Source organism: Oncorhynchus gorbuscha, unplaced genomic scaffold, assembly GCF_021184085.1.
Source record: "Oncorhynchus gorbuscha isolate QuinsamMale2020 ecotype Even-year unplaced genomic scaffold, OgorEven_v1.0 Un_scaffold_1476, whole genome shotgun sequence".
Taxonomy (NCBI): Eukaryota; Metazoa; Chordata; class Actinopteri; order Salmoniformes; family Salmonidae; genus Oncorhynchus; species Oncorhynchus gorbuscha.
Genome location: NW_025746245.1, coordinates 111,794 through 128,809, shown reverse-complemented (window position 1 = coordinate 128,809; position 17,016 = coordinate 111,794). Strand labels below are relative to the sequence as shown.

Genomic DNA, 17,016 nt, shown 5'->3' with positions numbered 1-17,016 from the left:
CTGGATATACAGATACTCTGCTACCTTGGACTTGGCTTTAGTTACCTAGATCTGCTGGATATACAGATACTCTGCTACCTTGGACTTGGCTTTAGTTACCTAGATCTGCTGGATATACAGATACTCTGCTACCTTGGACTTGGCTTTAGTTACCTAGATCTGCTGGATATACAGATACTCTGCTACCTTGGACTTGGCTTTAGTAATTATGCAACTATTTGAACCCGTTCTAGTTTCGAAGTTAAATAATTTATTTGTTGCCAATGTTTACCCAACATTTCAAATAGGCTTCTCTTCCAAGTTAGCATAACTGGTGCGTGGTACTTTGGAGGGACCGCGTGCTGGCTTTCTTGTCACACATTACTGACGGGTTATAATGACAACACATGTAAACCGAGTTGAGTTAATGCAATTAATGTATGGTATGCCCGTGTACTTGATAGAACTTTAAACCTTTTTTGTTTCAGGTCCTCGATGAGTCAAAGCTCCAAGAGGTGGACAGTTTATGGAAGGAGTTCGAAACTCCGGAGAAGGCCAACAAAGTGTGAGTTATGGCCCCATGTCTGGAGAGAGGAGTGTTTAGATTCGAGGGGAATACGTTGTCAATGAACAGTAGTATTACACATTATCAGCATAAGGAACATGTTTCTGGAGTTGACAAATAACATGTCGCCACCATTTCTCCTTCCAGAGTGAAGTTGAAGCACTTTGAGAAATTCCAGGACACAACAGAGGCCTTGGCAGGTAGACAGAATACTTTCACCTCTCCTGTTGTCGCTCACTATAGTTTACCAGTTCGTGCACACGGGCTGTCAGTCGAGGCTTCTGCACGCTTCAGCTAGGTGAACCAACAGCGTGTTCGCATACTCCCTTGATTAAAAGACCATTACTTGAAAAATGAGAAAAGCAGCAATAGTAGTGTTTGTCCAACTTGAGAAACCATAGCCGGTATACACTTCCTCAAACTAGTCAGAAATAATTGAAGATGGCTCAAGAAATGTAATTTTTATTTTATTTTTTTACATCTACGTCAGATGTTTGGTGCAGTATTTATGAAGTTTGAAAATGTGCATGGAAAATAAGTATCGTTTAAGTTTTTATTTCATTTTTTAAGAACATTCTTATAAATGTCGGCCTAGGAACAGTGGGTTAACTGCCTGTTCAGGGGGCAGAACGACAGATTTGTACAGTGTCAGTTCGGGGGTTTGAACTGCAACCTTCCGGTTACTAGTCCAACGCTCTAACCGCTAGGCTACCCTGCCGCCCCAAACATCTGGAGAAAACACCTGACCGAACACCAAACAAACGCGTTTCTTTTTTCTTAAGCACTAACTATTCCCAACTGTTTGGGATGGGAAGCATGCAGAAGCCTTTAGGTGTTCAGCAGTATTCCTCACTACAGCTGAGACCACAGCTAACCTTAACCATCATAACAAACACTGACAGCAGCCGGTTGTTGAACTCACCCCCTAACAATGTTGAGTCTATGAATAAATACATATTACTAATGTCCCGTGTCTAAATGTTGGAACTATAACAGTCCTTTGTATATGTAGTGTATGTGGACACCCTGTCAAATTAGTGGATTTGGCTATTTTAGCCACATCAGTTGCTGACAGGTTTATAAAATCGAGCACACAACCATGCAATCTTCATAGACAAACATTGCCGTCAGAGCAGCTCACAGATCACTGCACCTGAACATAGCCTATCTGTAAACAGCTACCTACCTCATCCCCATACTGTATTTATTTATCTTGCTCCTTTGCACCCCAGTATCTCTACTTGCACATTCATCTTCTGCACATCCACCATTCCAGTGTTTAATCGCTATATTGTAATTGCTTTGCCACCATGACCCATTTATTGCCGTACCTCCCTTATCTTACCTCATTGCACTCACTGTATATATATACTTTTCCTATTGACTGGTTTGTTTATTCCATGTGTAACTCTGTATGTGTCTAATTGCTATGCTTTATCTTGACCAGGTCACAGTTGCAAATGAGAACTTGTTCTCAACTGGCCTACCTGGTTTAATAGAAGGGAAATATATATATTATTTATATTGGCAATAGAATGGCCTTACTGAAGAGCTCAGTCACTTCCAATGTGGCACCGTCATAGGATGCCACCATTCCAACAAGTGTGTTAGCCAAATTTCTGCCTTACTAGAGTTGTCCCTGTTAACTAAGCTCTGTTATTGTGAAGTGGAAACGTCTAGGAGCAACAACGGCTCAGCCGCAATGTGGTAGACCACACGAGCTCACAGAACTAGACTCCCGAGTGCTGTAGCGTGTACATGTCTCTCCTGTCCTCATGTTGTAACCACGTCTCTCCTGTGTCCAGCGGCCACGGCCATGACGGAAGGGAAGATGGGGAAGAGTCTGAAGAAGGTCCTAAAGAAAGTGGTGGCTAAAGAAGCTCATGAACAGCTGGCCATCAGCGACGCTAAGCTGGGGGGCGTCATCAAGGAGAAGTTGAACCTGAGCTGTGTCCACAGCCCTGCGGTGGCAGAGCTGATGAGAGGCATCAGGACACAGATGGAGTCCCTGATCACTGGGCTGCCCCCCCGGGAGATCAGCGCCATGTCTCTGGGACTGGCTCACAGGTAGGGTGGAACACAGACAACGCTTGGTGTTTTGGATTTATTAGGATCTCATTAAATGACGCCAACTAGTCTTATAACAAAAGACATTACAAACACTTTATAATTTACTCACATCAATATGTAGTGTGTGTTCCCGATGATTATATCATGCTGTCTGAAACCTGGTGTGGATTTCCTCAGCATTCGTCACTACCCCTGAGGCAGCACCTCCCTCTGTCGTATTCATAGAAGACCTGAAAGGCTGCTATGGCAGATCCTGACCTATTTCTGTTTCCTCAGTTTGTCCCGCTACAAGCTGAAGTTCAGCCCTGACAAAGTGGATACCATGATCGTTCAAGCTATCTGTAAGTACCTCCTCTTAGACCAGGGATGAGCATCTTTGATGGGGGTGGGGGCCACAAAAACCTCACGCGGGGCCGCAACACATCTCACATCATTACCCCCCCACTTTGCAATAACACAACAAAATGCTGACAGGCCAATGAGATGAGTTCTCTCCCCAGTACAGGGATGTGTTCTCTCCCCAGTACAGGGATGTGGGTCCGCGGGCCTACAGGAGGTGGGCCAGTGGAAGCCTGTTGCTCATCCCTGTCTTACTCTATCCATGTAAAGGGACAACATAAAACAAGGATACTTTTATACAGACAAAGGAAACGCATAAAACACTTGATTATCTGTAGACAGGTGTGACTAGTATTATGGTCTGTAGACAGGTGACTAGTATTATGGTCTGTAGACAGGTGTGACTAGTATTATGGTCTGTAGACAGGTGTGACTAGTATTATGGTCTGTAAGACAGGTGACTAGTATTATGGTCTGTAGACAGGTGTGACTAGTATTATGGTCTGTAGACAGGTGTGACTAGTATTATGGTCTGTAGACAGGTGTGACTAGTATTATGGTCTGTAGACAGGTGTGACTAGTATTATGGTCTGTGGACAGGTGTGACTAGTATTATGGTCTGTGGACAGGTGTGACTAGTATTATGGTCTGTGGACAGGTGTGACTAGTATTATGGTCTGTGGACAGGTGTGACTAGTATTATGGTCTGTGGACAGGTGTGACTAGTATTATGGTCTGTGGACAGGTGTGACTAGTATTATGGTCTGTGGACAGGTGTGACTAGTATTATGGTCTGTGGACAGGTGTGACTAGTATTATGGTCTGTGGACAGGTGTGACTAGTATTATGGTCTGTGGACAGGTGTGACTAGTATTATGGTCTGTGGACAGGTGTGACTAGTATTATGGTCTGTGGACAGGTGAGACTAGTATTATGGTCTGTGGACAGGTGAGACTAGTATTATGGTCTGTGGACAGGTGTGACTAGTATTATGGTCTGTGGACAGGTGACTAGTATTATGGTCTGTAGACAGGTGTGACTAGTATTATGGGCTGTAGCTCAGTAACAGGTGTGACTAGTATTATGGTCTGTAGACAGGTGACTAGTATTATGGTCTGTAGACAGGTGTGACTAGTATTATGGGCTGTAGCTCAGTAACAGGTGTGACTCATGTTTTGATCTGTGCAGCTCTGCTGGATGACCTGGACAAGGAGCTCAACAACTACATCATGCGCTGTAGGGAGTGGTACGGCTGGCACTTCCCTGAGGTGGGGAAGATCATCACTGACAACCTGGCCTACTGCAAGAGTGTCCGGAAGATAGGCGCTCGTACCAACGTGGCAACCACCGACCTGTCTGAGCATCTCCCCGAGGAGGTGGAGGCAGAGGTCAAACTGGCTGCCGAGATCTCCATGGGAACGGAGGTGTCAGAGGAGGACATCGGCAACATCATGCACCTGTGTGACCAGGTGATAGAGATTACAGAGTACCGCACCCAACTGTACGACTATCTGAAGAACAGGATGATGGCTATCGCTCCCAACCTGACTGTCATGGTGGGGGAACTGGTAGGGGCACGGCTCATCTCACACGCTGGTGAGTCATGATCTAACGGCCAATCACACAGCAGGAATCATTCACAACACAAAACAAGCAGTGATTATGATGACTATATGTCACAATCCTGATACCTGATGCTTTTCAGTCACTACCTCATCTGAGCTTGAATTAAAACCTTTTACCTAGACACCTGTAATAGGCAGCTGGAAACGCCCAAACTGCTCCTAAATTCTCTGGTTCTCTCTGACAGGGTCCCTGTTGAACCTGGCCAAGCACCCGGCCTCCACAGTCCAGATCCTGGGAGCAGAGAAGGCCCTGTTCAGAGCCCTGAAGACGCGCAGAGACACGCCCAAATATGGTCTCATCTACCACGCCTCTCTGGTGGGACAGACCTCAGCCAAGAACAAGGGCAAGGTGAGGCTTTCGTTCCAGCCATCACTAGAAGTAGAATGTCTCTCCACACTACAGTACTGCTGTCATGTTCCAGGTGTGATCTAGTTCTAATCAGAATGTCTCTCCACTCTACAGTACTGCTGTCGTGTTCCAGGTGTGATCTAGTTCTAATCAGAATGTCTCTCCACTCTACAGTACTGCTGTCATGTTCCAGGTGTGATCTAGTTCTAATCAGAATGTCTCTCCACTCTACAGTACTGCTGTCGTGTTCCAGGTGTGATCTAGTTCTAATCAGAATGTCTCCACTCTACTGTTGTCATGTTCCAAGTGTGATCTAGTTCTAATCTGAATGTCTCTTCACACTACAGTACTGCTGTCATGTTCCAGGTGTGATCTAGTTCTAATCAGAATGTCTCTCCACTCTACAGTACTGCTGTCGTGTTCCAGGTGTGATCTAGTTCTAATCAGAATGTCTCCACTCTACAGTACTGCTGTCATGTTCCAGGTGTGATCTAGTTCTAATCAGAATGTCTCTCCACTCTACAGTACTGCTGTCGTGTTCCAGGTGTGATCTAGTTCTAATCAGAATGTCTCTCCACTCTACAGTACTGCTGTCGTGTTCCAGGTGTGATCTAGTTCTAATCAGAATGTCTCTCCACTCTACAGTACTGCTGTCATGTTCCAGGTGTGAGCTAGTTCTAATCAGAATGTCTCTCCACTCTACAGTACTGCTGTCGTGTTCCAGGTGTGATCTAGTTCTAATCAGAATGTCTCTCCACTCTACAGTACTGCTGTCATGTTCCAGGTGTGATCTAGTTCTAATCAGAATGTCTCTCCACTCTACAGTACTGCTGTCGTGTTCCAGGTGTGATCTAGTTCTAATCAGAATGTCTCTCCACTCTACAGTACTGCTGTCATGTTCCAGGTGTGATCTAGTTCTAATCTGAATGTCTCTCCACTCTACAGTACTGCTGTCATGTTCCAGGTGTGATCTAGTTCTAATCAGAATGTCTCTCCACTCTACAGTACTGTTGTCGTGTTCCAGGTGTGATCTAGTTCTAATCAGAATGTCTCTCCACTCTACAGTACTGCTGTCATGTTCCAGGTGTGATCTAGTTCTAATCAGAATGTCTCTCCACACTACAGTACTGCTGTCGTGTTCCAGGTGTGATCTAGTTCTAATCAGAATGTCTCTCCACACTACAGTACTGCTGTCGTGTTCCAGGTGTGATCTAGTTCTAATCAGAATGTCTCTCCACTCTACAGTACTGCTGTCGTGTTCCAGGTGTGATCTAGTTCTAATCAGAATGTCTCTCCACTCTACAGTACTGCTGTCGTGTTCCAGGTGTGATCTAGTTCTAATCAGAATGTCTCTCCACACTACAGTACTGTTGTCATGTTCCAGGTGTGATCTAGTTCTAATCAGAATGTCTCTCCACTCTACAGTACTGCTGTCGTGTTCCAGGTGTGATCTAGTTCTAATCAGAATGTCTCTCCACACTACAGTACTGCTGTCGTGTTCCAGGTGTGATCTAGTTCTAATCTGAATGGCTCTCCACTCTACAGTACTGCTGTCATGTTCCAGGTGTGATCTAGTTCTAATCAGAATGTCTCTCCACACCACAGTACTGCTGTCATGTTCCAGGTGTGATCTAGTTCTAATCAGAATGTCTCTCCACTCTACAGTACTGCTGTCATGTTCCAGGTGTGATCTAGTTCTAATCAGAATGTCTCTCCACTCTACAGTACTGCTGTCATGTTCCAGGTGTGATCTAGTTCTAATCAGAATGTCTCTCCACAGTACTGCTGTCATGTTCCAGGTGTGATCTAGTTCTAATCAGAATGTCTCTCCACAGTACTGCTGTCGTGTTCCAGGTGTGATCTAGTTCTAATCAGAATGTCTCTCCACTCTACAGTACTGCTGTCATGTTCCAGGTGTGATCTAGTTCTAATCAGAATGTCTCTCCACTCTACAGTACTGCTGTCGTGTTCCAGGTGTGATCTAGTTCTAATCAGAATGTCTCCACTCTACAGTACTGCTGTCATGTTCCAGGTGTGATCTAGTTCTAATCAGAATGTCTCCACTCTACAGTACTGCTGTCGTGTTCCAGGTGTGATCTAGTTCTAATCAGAATGTCTCTCCACTCTACAGTACTGCTGTCGTGTTCCAGGTGTGATCTAGTTCTAATCTGAATGTCTCTCCACAGTACTGCTGTCGTGTTCCAGGTGTGATCTAGTTCTAATCAGAATGTCTCTCCACTCTACAGTACTGCTGTCGTGTTCCAGGTGTGATCTAGTTCTAATCAGAATGTCTCTCCACTCTACAGTACTGCTGTCATGTTCCAGGTGTGATCTAGTTCTAATCAGAATGTCTCTCCACTCTACAGTACTGCTGTCGTGTTCCAGGTGTGATCTAGTTCTAATCAGAATGTCTCTCCACTCTACAGTACTGCTGTCGTGTTCCAGGTGTGATCTAGTTCTAATCAGAATGTCTCTCCACTCTACAGTACTGCTGTCATGTTCCAGGTGTGATCTAGTTCTAATCAGAATGTCTCTCCACTCTACAGTACTGCTGTCGTGTTCCAGGTGTGATCTAGTTCTAATCAGAATGTCTCTCCACTCTACAGTACTGCTGTCGTGTTCCAGGTGTGATCTAGTTCTAATCAGAATGTCTCTCCACTCTACAGTACTGCTGTCATGTTCCAGGTGTGATCTAGTTCTAATCAGAATGTCTCTCCACTCTACAGTACTGCTGTCGTGTTCCAGGTGTGATCTAGTTCTAATCAGAATGTCTCTCCACTCTACAGTACTGCTGTCGTGTTCCAGGTGTGATCTAGTTCTAATCAGAATGTCTCTCCACACTACAGTACTGCTGTCGTGTTCCAGGTGTGATCTAGTTCTAATCTGAATGGCTCTCCACTCTACAGTACTGCTGTCATGTTCCAGGTGTGATCTAGTTCTAATCAGAATGTCTCTCCACACCACAGTACTGCTGTCATGTTCCAGGTGTGATCTAGTTCTAATCAGAATGTCTCTCCACTCTACAGTACTGCTGTCATGTTCCAGGTGTGATCTAGTTCTAATCAGAATGTCTCTCCACTCTACAGTACTGCTGTCATGTTCCAGGTGTGATCTAGTTCTAATCAGAATGTCTCTCCACTCTACAGTACTGCTGTCATGTTCCAGGTGTGATCTAGTTCTAATCAGAATGTCTCTCCACAGTACTGCTGTCATGTTCCAGGTGTGATCTAGTTCTAATCAGAATGTCTCTCCACAGTACTGCTGTCGTGTTCCAGGTGTGATCTAGTTCTAATCAGAATGTCTCTCCACTCTACAGTACTGCTGTCATGTTCCAGGTGTGATCTAGTTCTAATCAGAATGTCTCCACTCTACAGTACTGCTGTCATGTTCCAGGTGTGATCTAGTTCTAATCAGAATGTCTCCACTCTACAGTACTGCTGTCGTGTTCCAGGTGTGATCTAGTTCTAATCAGAATGTCTCTCCACTCTACAGTACTGCTGTCATGTTCCAGGTGTGATCTAGTTCTAATCAGAATGTCTCTCCACTCTACAGTACTGCTGTCGTGTTCCAGGTGTGATCTAGTTCTAATCAGAATGTCTCTCCACTCTACAGTACTGCTGTCATGTTCCAGGTGTGATCTAGTTCTAATCTGAATGTCTCTCCACTCTACAGTACTGCTGTCATGTTCCAGGTGTGATCTAGTTCTAATCAGAATGTCTCTCCACTCTACAGTACTGTTGTCGTGTTCCAGGTGTGATCTAGTTCTAATCAGAATGTCTCTCCACTCTACAGTACTGCTGTCATGTTCCAGGTGTGATCTAGTTCTAATCAGAATGTCTCTCCACACTACAGTACTGCTGTCGTGTTCCAGGTGTGATCTAGTTCTAATCAGAATGTCTCTCCACACTACAGTACTGCTGTCGTGTTCCAGGTGTGATCTAGTTCTAATCAGAATGTCTCTCCACTCTACAGTACTGCTGTCGTGTTCCAGGTGTGATCTAGTTCTAATCAGAATGTCTCTCCACTCTACAGTACTGCTGTCGTGTTCCAGGTGTGATCTAGTTCTAATCAGAATGTCTCTCCACACTACAGTACTGTTGTCATGTTCCAGGTGTGATCTAGTTCTAATCAGAATGTCTCTCCACTCTACAGTACTGCTGTCGTGTTCCAGGTGTGATCTAGTTCTAATCAGAATGTCTCTCCACACTACAGTACTGCTGTCGTGTTCCAGGTGTGATCTAGTTCTAATCTGAATGGCTCTCCACTCTACAGTACTGCTGTCATGTTCCAGGTGTGATCTAGTTCTAATCAGAATGTCTCTCCACACCACAGTACTGCTGTCATGTTCCAGGTGTGATCTAGTTCTAATCAGAATGTCTCTCCACTCTACAGTACTGCTGTCATGTTCCAGGTGTGATCTAGTTCTAATCAGAATGTCTCTCCACTCTACAGTACTGCTGTCATGTTCCAGGTGTGATCTAGTTCTAATCAGAATGTCTCTCCACAGTACTGCTGTCATGTTCCAGGTGTGATCTAGTTCTAATCAGAATGTCTCTCCACAGTACTGCTGTCGTGTTCCAGGTGTGATCTAGTTCTAATCAGAATGTCTCTCCACTCTACAGTACTGCTGTCATGTTCCAGGTGTGATCTAGTTCTAATCAGAATGTCTCTCCACTCTACAGTACTGCTGTCGTGTTCCAGGTGTGATCTAGTTCTAATCAGAATGTCTCCACTCTACAGTACTGCTGTCATGTTCCAGGTGTGATCTAGTTCTAATCAGAATGTCTCCACTCTACAGTACTGCTGTCGTGTTCCAGGTGTGATCTAGTTCTAATCAGAATGTCTCTCCACTCTACAGTACTGCTGTCGTGTTCCAGGTGTGATCTAGTTCTAATCTGAATGTCTCTCCACAGTACTGCTGTCGTGTTCCAGGTGTGATCTAGTTCTAATCAGAATGTCTCTCCACTCTACAGTACTGCTGTCGTGTTCCAGGTGTGATCTAGTTCTAATCAGAATGTCTCTCCACTCTACAGTACTGCTGTCATGTTCCAGGTGTGATCTAGTTCTAATCAGAATGTCTCTCCACTCTACAGTACTGCTGTCGTGTTCCAGGTGTGATCTAGTTCTAATCAGAATGTCTCTCCACTCTACAGTACTGCTGTCGTGTTCCAGGTGTGATCTAGTTCTAATCAGAATGTCTCTCCACTCTACAGTACTGCTGTCATGTTCCAGGTGTGATCTAGTTCTAATCAGAATGTCTCTCCACTCTACAGTACTGCTGTCGTGTTCCAGGTGTGATCTAGTTCTAATCAGAATGTCTCTCCACTCTACAGTACTGCTGTCGTGTTCCAGGTGTGATCTAGTTCTAATCAGAATGTCTCTCCACTCTACAGTACTGCTGTCATGTTCCAGGTGTGATCTAGTTCTAATCAGAATGTCTCTCCACTCTACAGTACTGCTGTCGTGTTCCAGGTGTGATCTAGTTCTAATCAGAATGTCTCTCCACTCTACAGTACTGCTGTCGTGTTCCAGGTGTGATCTAGTTCTAATCAGAATGTCTCTCCACACTACAGTACTGCTGTCGTGTTCCAGGTGTGATCTAGTTCTAATCTGAATGGCTCTCCACTCTACAGTACTGCTGTCATGTTCCAGGTGTGATCTAGTTCTAATCAGAATGTCTCTCCACACCACAGTACTGCTGTCATGTTCCAGGTGTGATCTAGTTCTAATCAGAATGTCTCTCCACTCTACAGTACTGCTGTCATGTTCCAGGTGTGATCTAGTTCTAATCAGAATGTCTCTCCACTCTACAGTACTGCTGTCATGTTCCAGGTGTGATCTAGTTCTAATCAGAATGTCTCTCCACTCTACAGTACTGCTGTCATGTTCCAGGTGTGATCTAGTTCTAATCAGAATGTCTCTCCACAGTACTGCTGTCATGTTCCAGGTGTGATCTAGTTCTAATCAGAATGTCTCTCCACAGTACTGCTGTCGTGTTCCAGGTGTGATCTAGTTCTAATCAGAATGTCTCTCCACTCTACAGTACTGCTGTCATGTTCCAGGTGTGATCTAGTTCTAATCAGAATGTCTCCACTCTACAGTACTGCTGTCATGTTCCAGGTGTGATCTAGTTCTAATCAGAATGTCTCCACTCTACAGTACTGCTGTCGTGTTCCAGGTGTGATCTAGTTCTAATCAGAATGTCTCTCCACTCTACAGTACTGCTGTCGTGTTCCAGGTGTGATCTAGTTCTAATCTGAATGTCTCTCCACAGTACTGCTGTCGTGTTCCAGGTGTGATCTAGTTCTAATCAGAATGTCTCTCCACTCTACAGTACTGCTGTCGTGTTCCAGGTGTGATCTAGTTCTAATCAGAATGTCTCTCCACTCTACAGTACTGCTGTCGTGTTCCAGGTGTGATCTAGTTCTAATCAGAATGTCTCTCCACTCTACAGTACTGCTGTCGTGTTCCAGGTGTGATCTAGTTCTAATCAGAATGTCTCTCCACTCTACAGTACTGCTGTCATGTTCCAGGTGTGATCTAGTTCTAATCAGAATGTCTCTCCACTCTACAGTACTGCTGTCGTGTTCCAGGTGTGATCTAGTTCTAATCAGAATGTCTCTCCACTCTACAGTACTGCTGTCGTGTTCCAGGTGTGATCTAGTTCTAATCAGAATGTCTCCACTCTACAGTACTGCTGTCATGTTCCAGGTGTGATCTAGTTCTAATCAGAATGTCTCCACTCTACAGTACTGCTGTCGTGTTCCAGGTGTGATCTAGTTCTAATCAGAATGTCTCTCCACTCTACAGTACTGCTGTCGTGTTCCAGGTGTGATCTAGTTCTAATCTGAATGTCTCTCCACTCTACAGTACTGCTGTCGTGTTCCAGGTGTGATCTAGTTCTAATCAGAATGTCTCTCCACTCTACAGTACTGCTGTCGTGTTCCAGGTGTGATCTAGTTCTAATCAGAATGTCTCTCCACTCTACAGTACTGCTGTCGTGTTCCAGGTGTGATCTAGTTCTAATCAGAATGTCTCTCCACTCTACAGTACTGCTGTCATGTTCCAGGTGTGATCTAGTTCTAATCAGAATGTCTCTCCACTCTACAGTACTGCTGTCGTGTTCCAGGTGTGATCTAGTTCTAATCAGAATGTCTCTCCACTCTACAGTACTGCTGTCGTGTTCCAGGTGTGATCTAGTTCTAATCAGAATGTCTCTCCACTCTACAGTACTGCTGTCATGTTCCAGGTGTGATCTAGTTCTAATCAGAATGTCTCTCCACTCTACAGTACTGCTGTCGTGTTCCAGGTGTGATCTAGTTCTAATCAGAATGTCTCTCCACTCTACAGTACTGCTGTCGTGTTCCAGGTGTGATCTAGTTCTAATCAGAATGTCTCTCCACTCTACAGTACTGCTGTCATGTTCCAGGTGTGATCTAGTTCTAATCAGAATGTCTCTCCACTCTACAGTACTGCTGTCATGTTCCAGGTGTGATCTAGTTCTAATCTGAATGTCTCTCCACTCTACAGTACTGCTGTCATGTTCCAGGTGTGATCTAGTTCTAATCTGAATGTCTCTCCACTCTACAGTACTGCTGTCGTGTTCCAGGTGTGATCTAGTTCTAATCAGAATGTCTCTCCACTCTACAGTACTGCTGTCATGTTCCAGGTGTGATCTAGTTCTAATCAGAATGTCTCTCCACTCTACAGTACTGCTGTCGTGTTCCAGGTGTGATCTAGTTCTAATCAGAATGTCTCTCCACTCTACAGTACTGCTGTCGTGTTCCAGGTGTGATCTAGTTCTAATCAGAATGTCTCTCCACTCTACAGTACTGCTGTCGTGTTCCAGGTGTGATCTAGTTCTAATCAGAATGTCTCTCCACTCTACAGTACTGCTGTCATGTTCCAGGTGTGATCTAGTTCTAATCAGAATGTCTCTCCACTCTACAGTACTGCTGTCATGTTCCAGGTGTGATCTAGTTCTAATCTGAATGTCTCTCCACTCTACAGTACTGCTGTCATGTTCCAGGTGTGATCTAGTTCTAATCTGAATGTCTCTCCACTCTACAGTACTGCTGTCGTGTTCCAGGTGTGATCTAGTTCTAATCAGAATGTCTCTCCACTCTACAGTACTGCTGTCATGTTCCAGGTGTGATCTAGTTCTAATCTGAATGTCTCTCCACTCTACAGTACTGCTGTCATGTTCCAGGTGTGATCTAGTTCTAATCTGAATGTCTCTCCACTCTACAGTACTGCTGTCGTGTTCCAGGTGTGATCTAGTTCTAATCAGAATGTCTCTCCACAGTACTGCTGTCATGTTCCAGGTGTGATCTAGTTCTAATCAGAATGTCTCTCCACTCTACAGTACTGCTGTCATGTTCCAGGTGTGATCTAGTTCTAATCAGAATGTCTCTCCACTCTACAGTACTGCTGTCGTGTTCCAGGTGTGATCTAGTTCTAATCTGAATGTCTCTCCACTCTACAGTACTGCTGTCATGTTCCAGGTGTGATCTAGTTCTAATCAGAATGTCTCTCCACTCTACAGTACTGCTGTCATGTTCCAGGTGTGATCTAGTTCTAATCAGAATGTCTCTCCACTCTACAGTACTGCTGTCATGTTCCAGGTGTGATCTAGTTCTAATCTGAATGTCTCTCCACTCTACAGTACTGCTGTCATGTTCCAGGTGTGATCTAGTTCTAATCAGAATGTCTCTCCACTCTACAGTACTGCTGTCATGTTCCAGGTGTGATCTAGTTCTAATCAGAATGTCTCTCCACTCTACAGTACTGCTGTCATGTTCCAGGTGTGATCTAGTTCTAATCTGAATGTCTCTCCACTCTACAGTACTGCTGTCATGTTCCAGGTGTGATCTAGTTCTAATCAGAATGTCTCTCCACTCTACAGTACTGCTGTCGTGTTCCAGGTGTGATCTAGTTCTAATCAGAATGTCTCTCCACACTACAGTACTGCTGTCATGTTCCAGGTGTGATCTAGTTCTAATCAGAATGTCTCTCCACTCTACAGTACTGCTGTCATGTTCCAGGTGTGATCTAGTTCTAATCAGAATGTCTCTCCACTCTACAGTACTGCTGTCATGTTCCAGGTGTGATCTAGTTCTAATCAGAATGTCTCTCCACTCTACAGTACTGCTGTCATGTTCCAGGTGTGATCTAGTTCTAATCTGAATGTCTCTCCACTCTACAGTACTGCTGTCATGTTCCAGGTGTGATCTAGTTCTAATCAGAATGTCTCTCCACTCTACAGTACTGCTGTCGTGTTCCAGGTGTGATCTAGTTCTAATCAGAATGTCTCTCCACTCTACAGTACTGCTGTCGTGTTCCAGGTGTGATCTAGTTCTAATCAGAATGTCTCTCCACTCTACAGTACTGCTGTCGTGTTCCAGGTGTGATCTAGTTCTAATCAGAATGTCTCTCCACTCTACAGTACTGCTGTCGTGTTCCAGGTGTGATCTAGTTCTAATCAGAATGTCTCTCCACTCTACAGTACTGCTGTCGTGTTCCAGGTGTGATCTAGTTCTAATCAGAATGTCTCTCCACTCTACAGTACTGCTGTCATGTTCCAGGTGTGATCTAGTTCTAATCAGAATGTCTCTCCACTCTACAGTACTGCTGTCGTGTTCCAGGTGTGATCTAGTTCTAATCAGAATGTCTCTCCACTCTACAGTACTGCTGTCGTGTTCCAGGTGTGATCTAGTTCTAATCAGAATGTCTCTCCACACTACAGTACTGCTGTCGTGTTCCAGGTGTGATCTAGTTCTAATCTGAATGGCTCTCCACTCTACAGTACTGCTGTCATGTTCCAGGTGTGATCTAGTTCTAATCAGAATGTCTCTCCACACCACAGTACTGCTGTCATGTTCCAGGTGTGATCTAGTTCTAATCAGAATGTCTCTCCACTCTACAGTACTGCTGTCATGTTCCAGGTGTGATCTAGTTCTAATCAGAATGTCTCTCCACTCTACAGTACTGCTGTCATGTTCCAGGTGTGATCTAGTTCTAATCAGAATGTCTCTCCACTCTACAGTACTGCTGTCATGTTCCAGGTGTGATCTAGTTCTAATCAGAATGTCTCTCCACAGTACTGCTGTCATGTTCCAGGTGTGATCTAGTTCTAATCAGAATGTCTCTCCACAGTACTGCTGTCGTGTTCCAGGTGTGATCTAGTTCTAATCAGAATGTCTCTCCACTCTACAGTACTGCTGTCATGTTCCAGGTGTGATCTAGTTCTAATCAGAATGTCTCTCCACTCTACAGTACTGCTGTCGTGTTCCAGGTGTGATCTAGTTCTAATCAGAATGTCTCCACTCTACAGTACTGCTGTCATGTTCCAGGTGTGATCTAGTTCTAATCAGAATGTCTCCACTCTACAGTACTGCTGTCGTGTTCCAGGTGTGATCTAGTTCTAATCAGAATGTCTCTCCACTCTACAGTACTGCTGTCGTGTTCCAGGTGTGATCTAGTTCTAATCTGAATGTCTCTCCACAGTACTGCTGTCGTGTTCCAGGTGTGATCTAGTTCTAATCAGAATGTCTCTCCACTCTACAGTACTGCTGTCGTGTTCCAGGTGTGATCTAGTTCTAATCAGAATGTCTCTCCACTCTACAGTACTGCTGTCGTGTTCCAGGTGTGATCTAGTTCTAATCAGAATGTCTCTCCACTCTACAGTACTGCTGTCGTGTTCCAGGTGTGATCTAGTTCTAATCAGAATGTCTCTCCACTCTACAGTACTGCTGTCATGTTCCAGGTGTGATCTAGTTCTAATCAGAATGTCTCTCCACTCTACAGTACTGCTGTCGTGTTCCAGGTGTGATCTAGTTCTAATCAGAATGTCTCTCCACTCTACAGTACTGCTGTCGTGTTCCAGGTGTGATCTAGTTCTAATCAGAATGTCTCCACTCTACAGTACTGCTGTCATGTTCCAGGTGTGATCTAGTTCTAATCAGAATGTCTCCACTCTACAGTACTGCTGTCGTGTTCCAGGTGTGATCTAGTTCTAATCAGAATGTCTCTCCACTCTACAGTACTGCTGTCGTGTTCCAGGTGTGATCTAGTTCTAATCTGAATGTCTCTCCACTCTACAGTACTGCTGTCGTGTTCCAGGTGTGATCTAGTTCTAATCAGAATGTCTCTCCACTCTACAGTACTGCTGTCGTGTTCCAGGTGTGATCTAGTTCTAATCAGAATGTCTCTCCACTCTACAGTACTGCTGTCGTGTTCCAGGTGTGATCTAGTTCTAATCAGAATGTCTCTCCACTCTACAGTACTGCTGTCATGTTCCAGGTGTGATCTAGTTTTCTAATCAGAATGTCTCTCCACTCTACAGTACTGCTGTCGTGTTCCAGGTGTGATCTAGTTCTAATCAGAATGTCTCTCCACTCTACAGTACTGCTGTCGTGTTCCAGGTGTGATCTAGTTCTAATCAGAATGTCTCTCCACTCTACAGTACTGCTGTCATGTTCCAGGTGTGATCTAGTTCTAATCAGAATGTCTCTCCACTCTACAGTACTGCTGTCGTGTTCCAGGTGTGATCTAGTTCTAATCAGAATGTCTCTCCACTCTACAGTACTGCTGTCGTGTTCCAGGTGTGATCTAGTTCTAATCAGAATGTCTCTCCACTCTACAGTACTGCTGTCATGTTCCAGGTGTGATCTAGTTCTAATCAGAATGTCTCTCCACTCTACAGTACTGCTGTCATGTTCCAGGTGTGATCTAGTTCTAATCTGAATGTCTCTCCACTCTACAGTACTGCTGTCATGTTCCAGGTGTGATCTAGTTCTAATCTGAATGTCTCTCCACTCTACAGTACTGCTGTCGTGTTCCAGGTGTGATCTAGTTCTAATCAGAATGTCTCTCCACTCTACAGTACTGCTGTCATGTTCCAGGTGTGATCTAGTTCTAATCAGAATGTCTCTCCACTCTACAGTACTGCTGTCGTGTTCCAGGTGTGATCTAGTTCTAATCAGAATGTCTCTCCACTCTACAGTACTGCTGTCGTGTTCCAGGTGTGATCTAGTTCTAATCAGAATGTCTCTCCACTCTACAGTACTGCTGTCGTGTTCCAGGTGTGA

General features: G+C 44.6%; 1 protein-coding gene and 1 non-coding gene across 2 annotated transcripts in view; both read left to right on the top strand.

Annotated features, from left to right (window-relative positions):
• Positions 1–17,016, top strand: part of LOC124022899 (nucleolar protein 58-like) — a 28,284-nt gene that overhangs the window by 578 nt on the left and 10,690 nt on the right. Inside the window, 6 exon segments of the mRNA XM_046337592.1 lie at positions 468–544; positions 692–744; positions 2,350–2,611; positions 2,891–2,955; positions 4,142–4,549; positions 4,764–4,927. Coding sequence (XP_046193548.1) covers positions 468–544; positions 692–744; positions 2,350–2,611; positions 2,891–2,955; positions 4,142–4,549; positions 4,764–4,927 — 1,029 coding nt within the window.
• LOC124022902 lies at positions 4,602–4,681 on the top strand. The gene has a single exon (XR_006836647.1). It is a non-coding gene; the product is annotated as a small nucleolar RNA SNORD11B (small nucleolar RNA).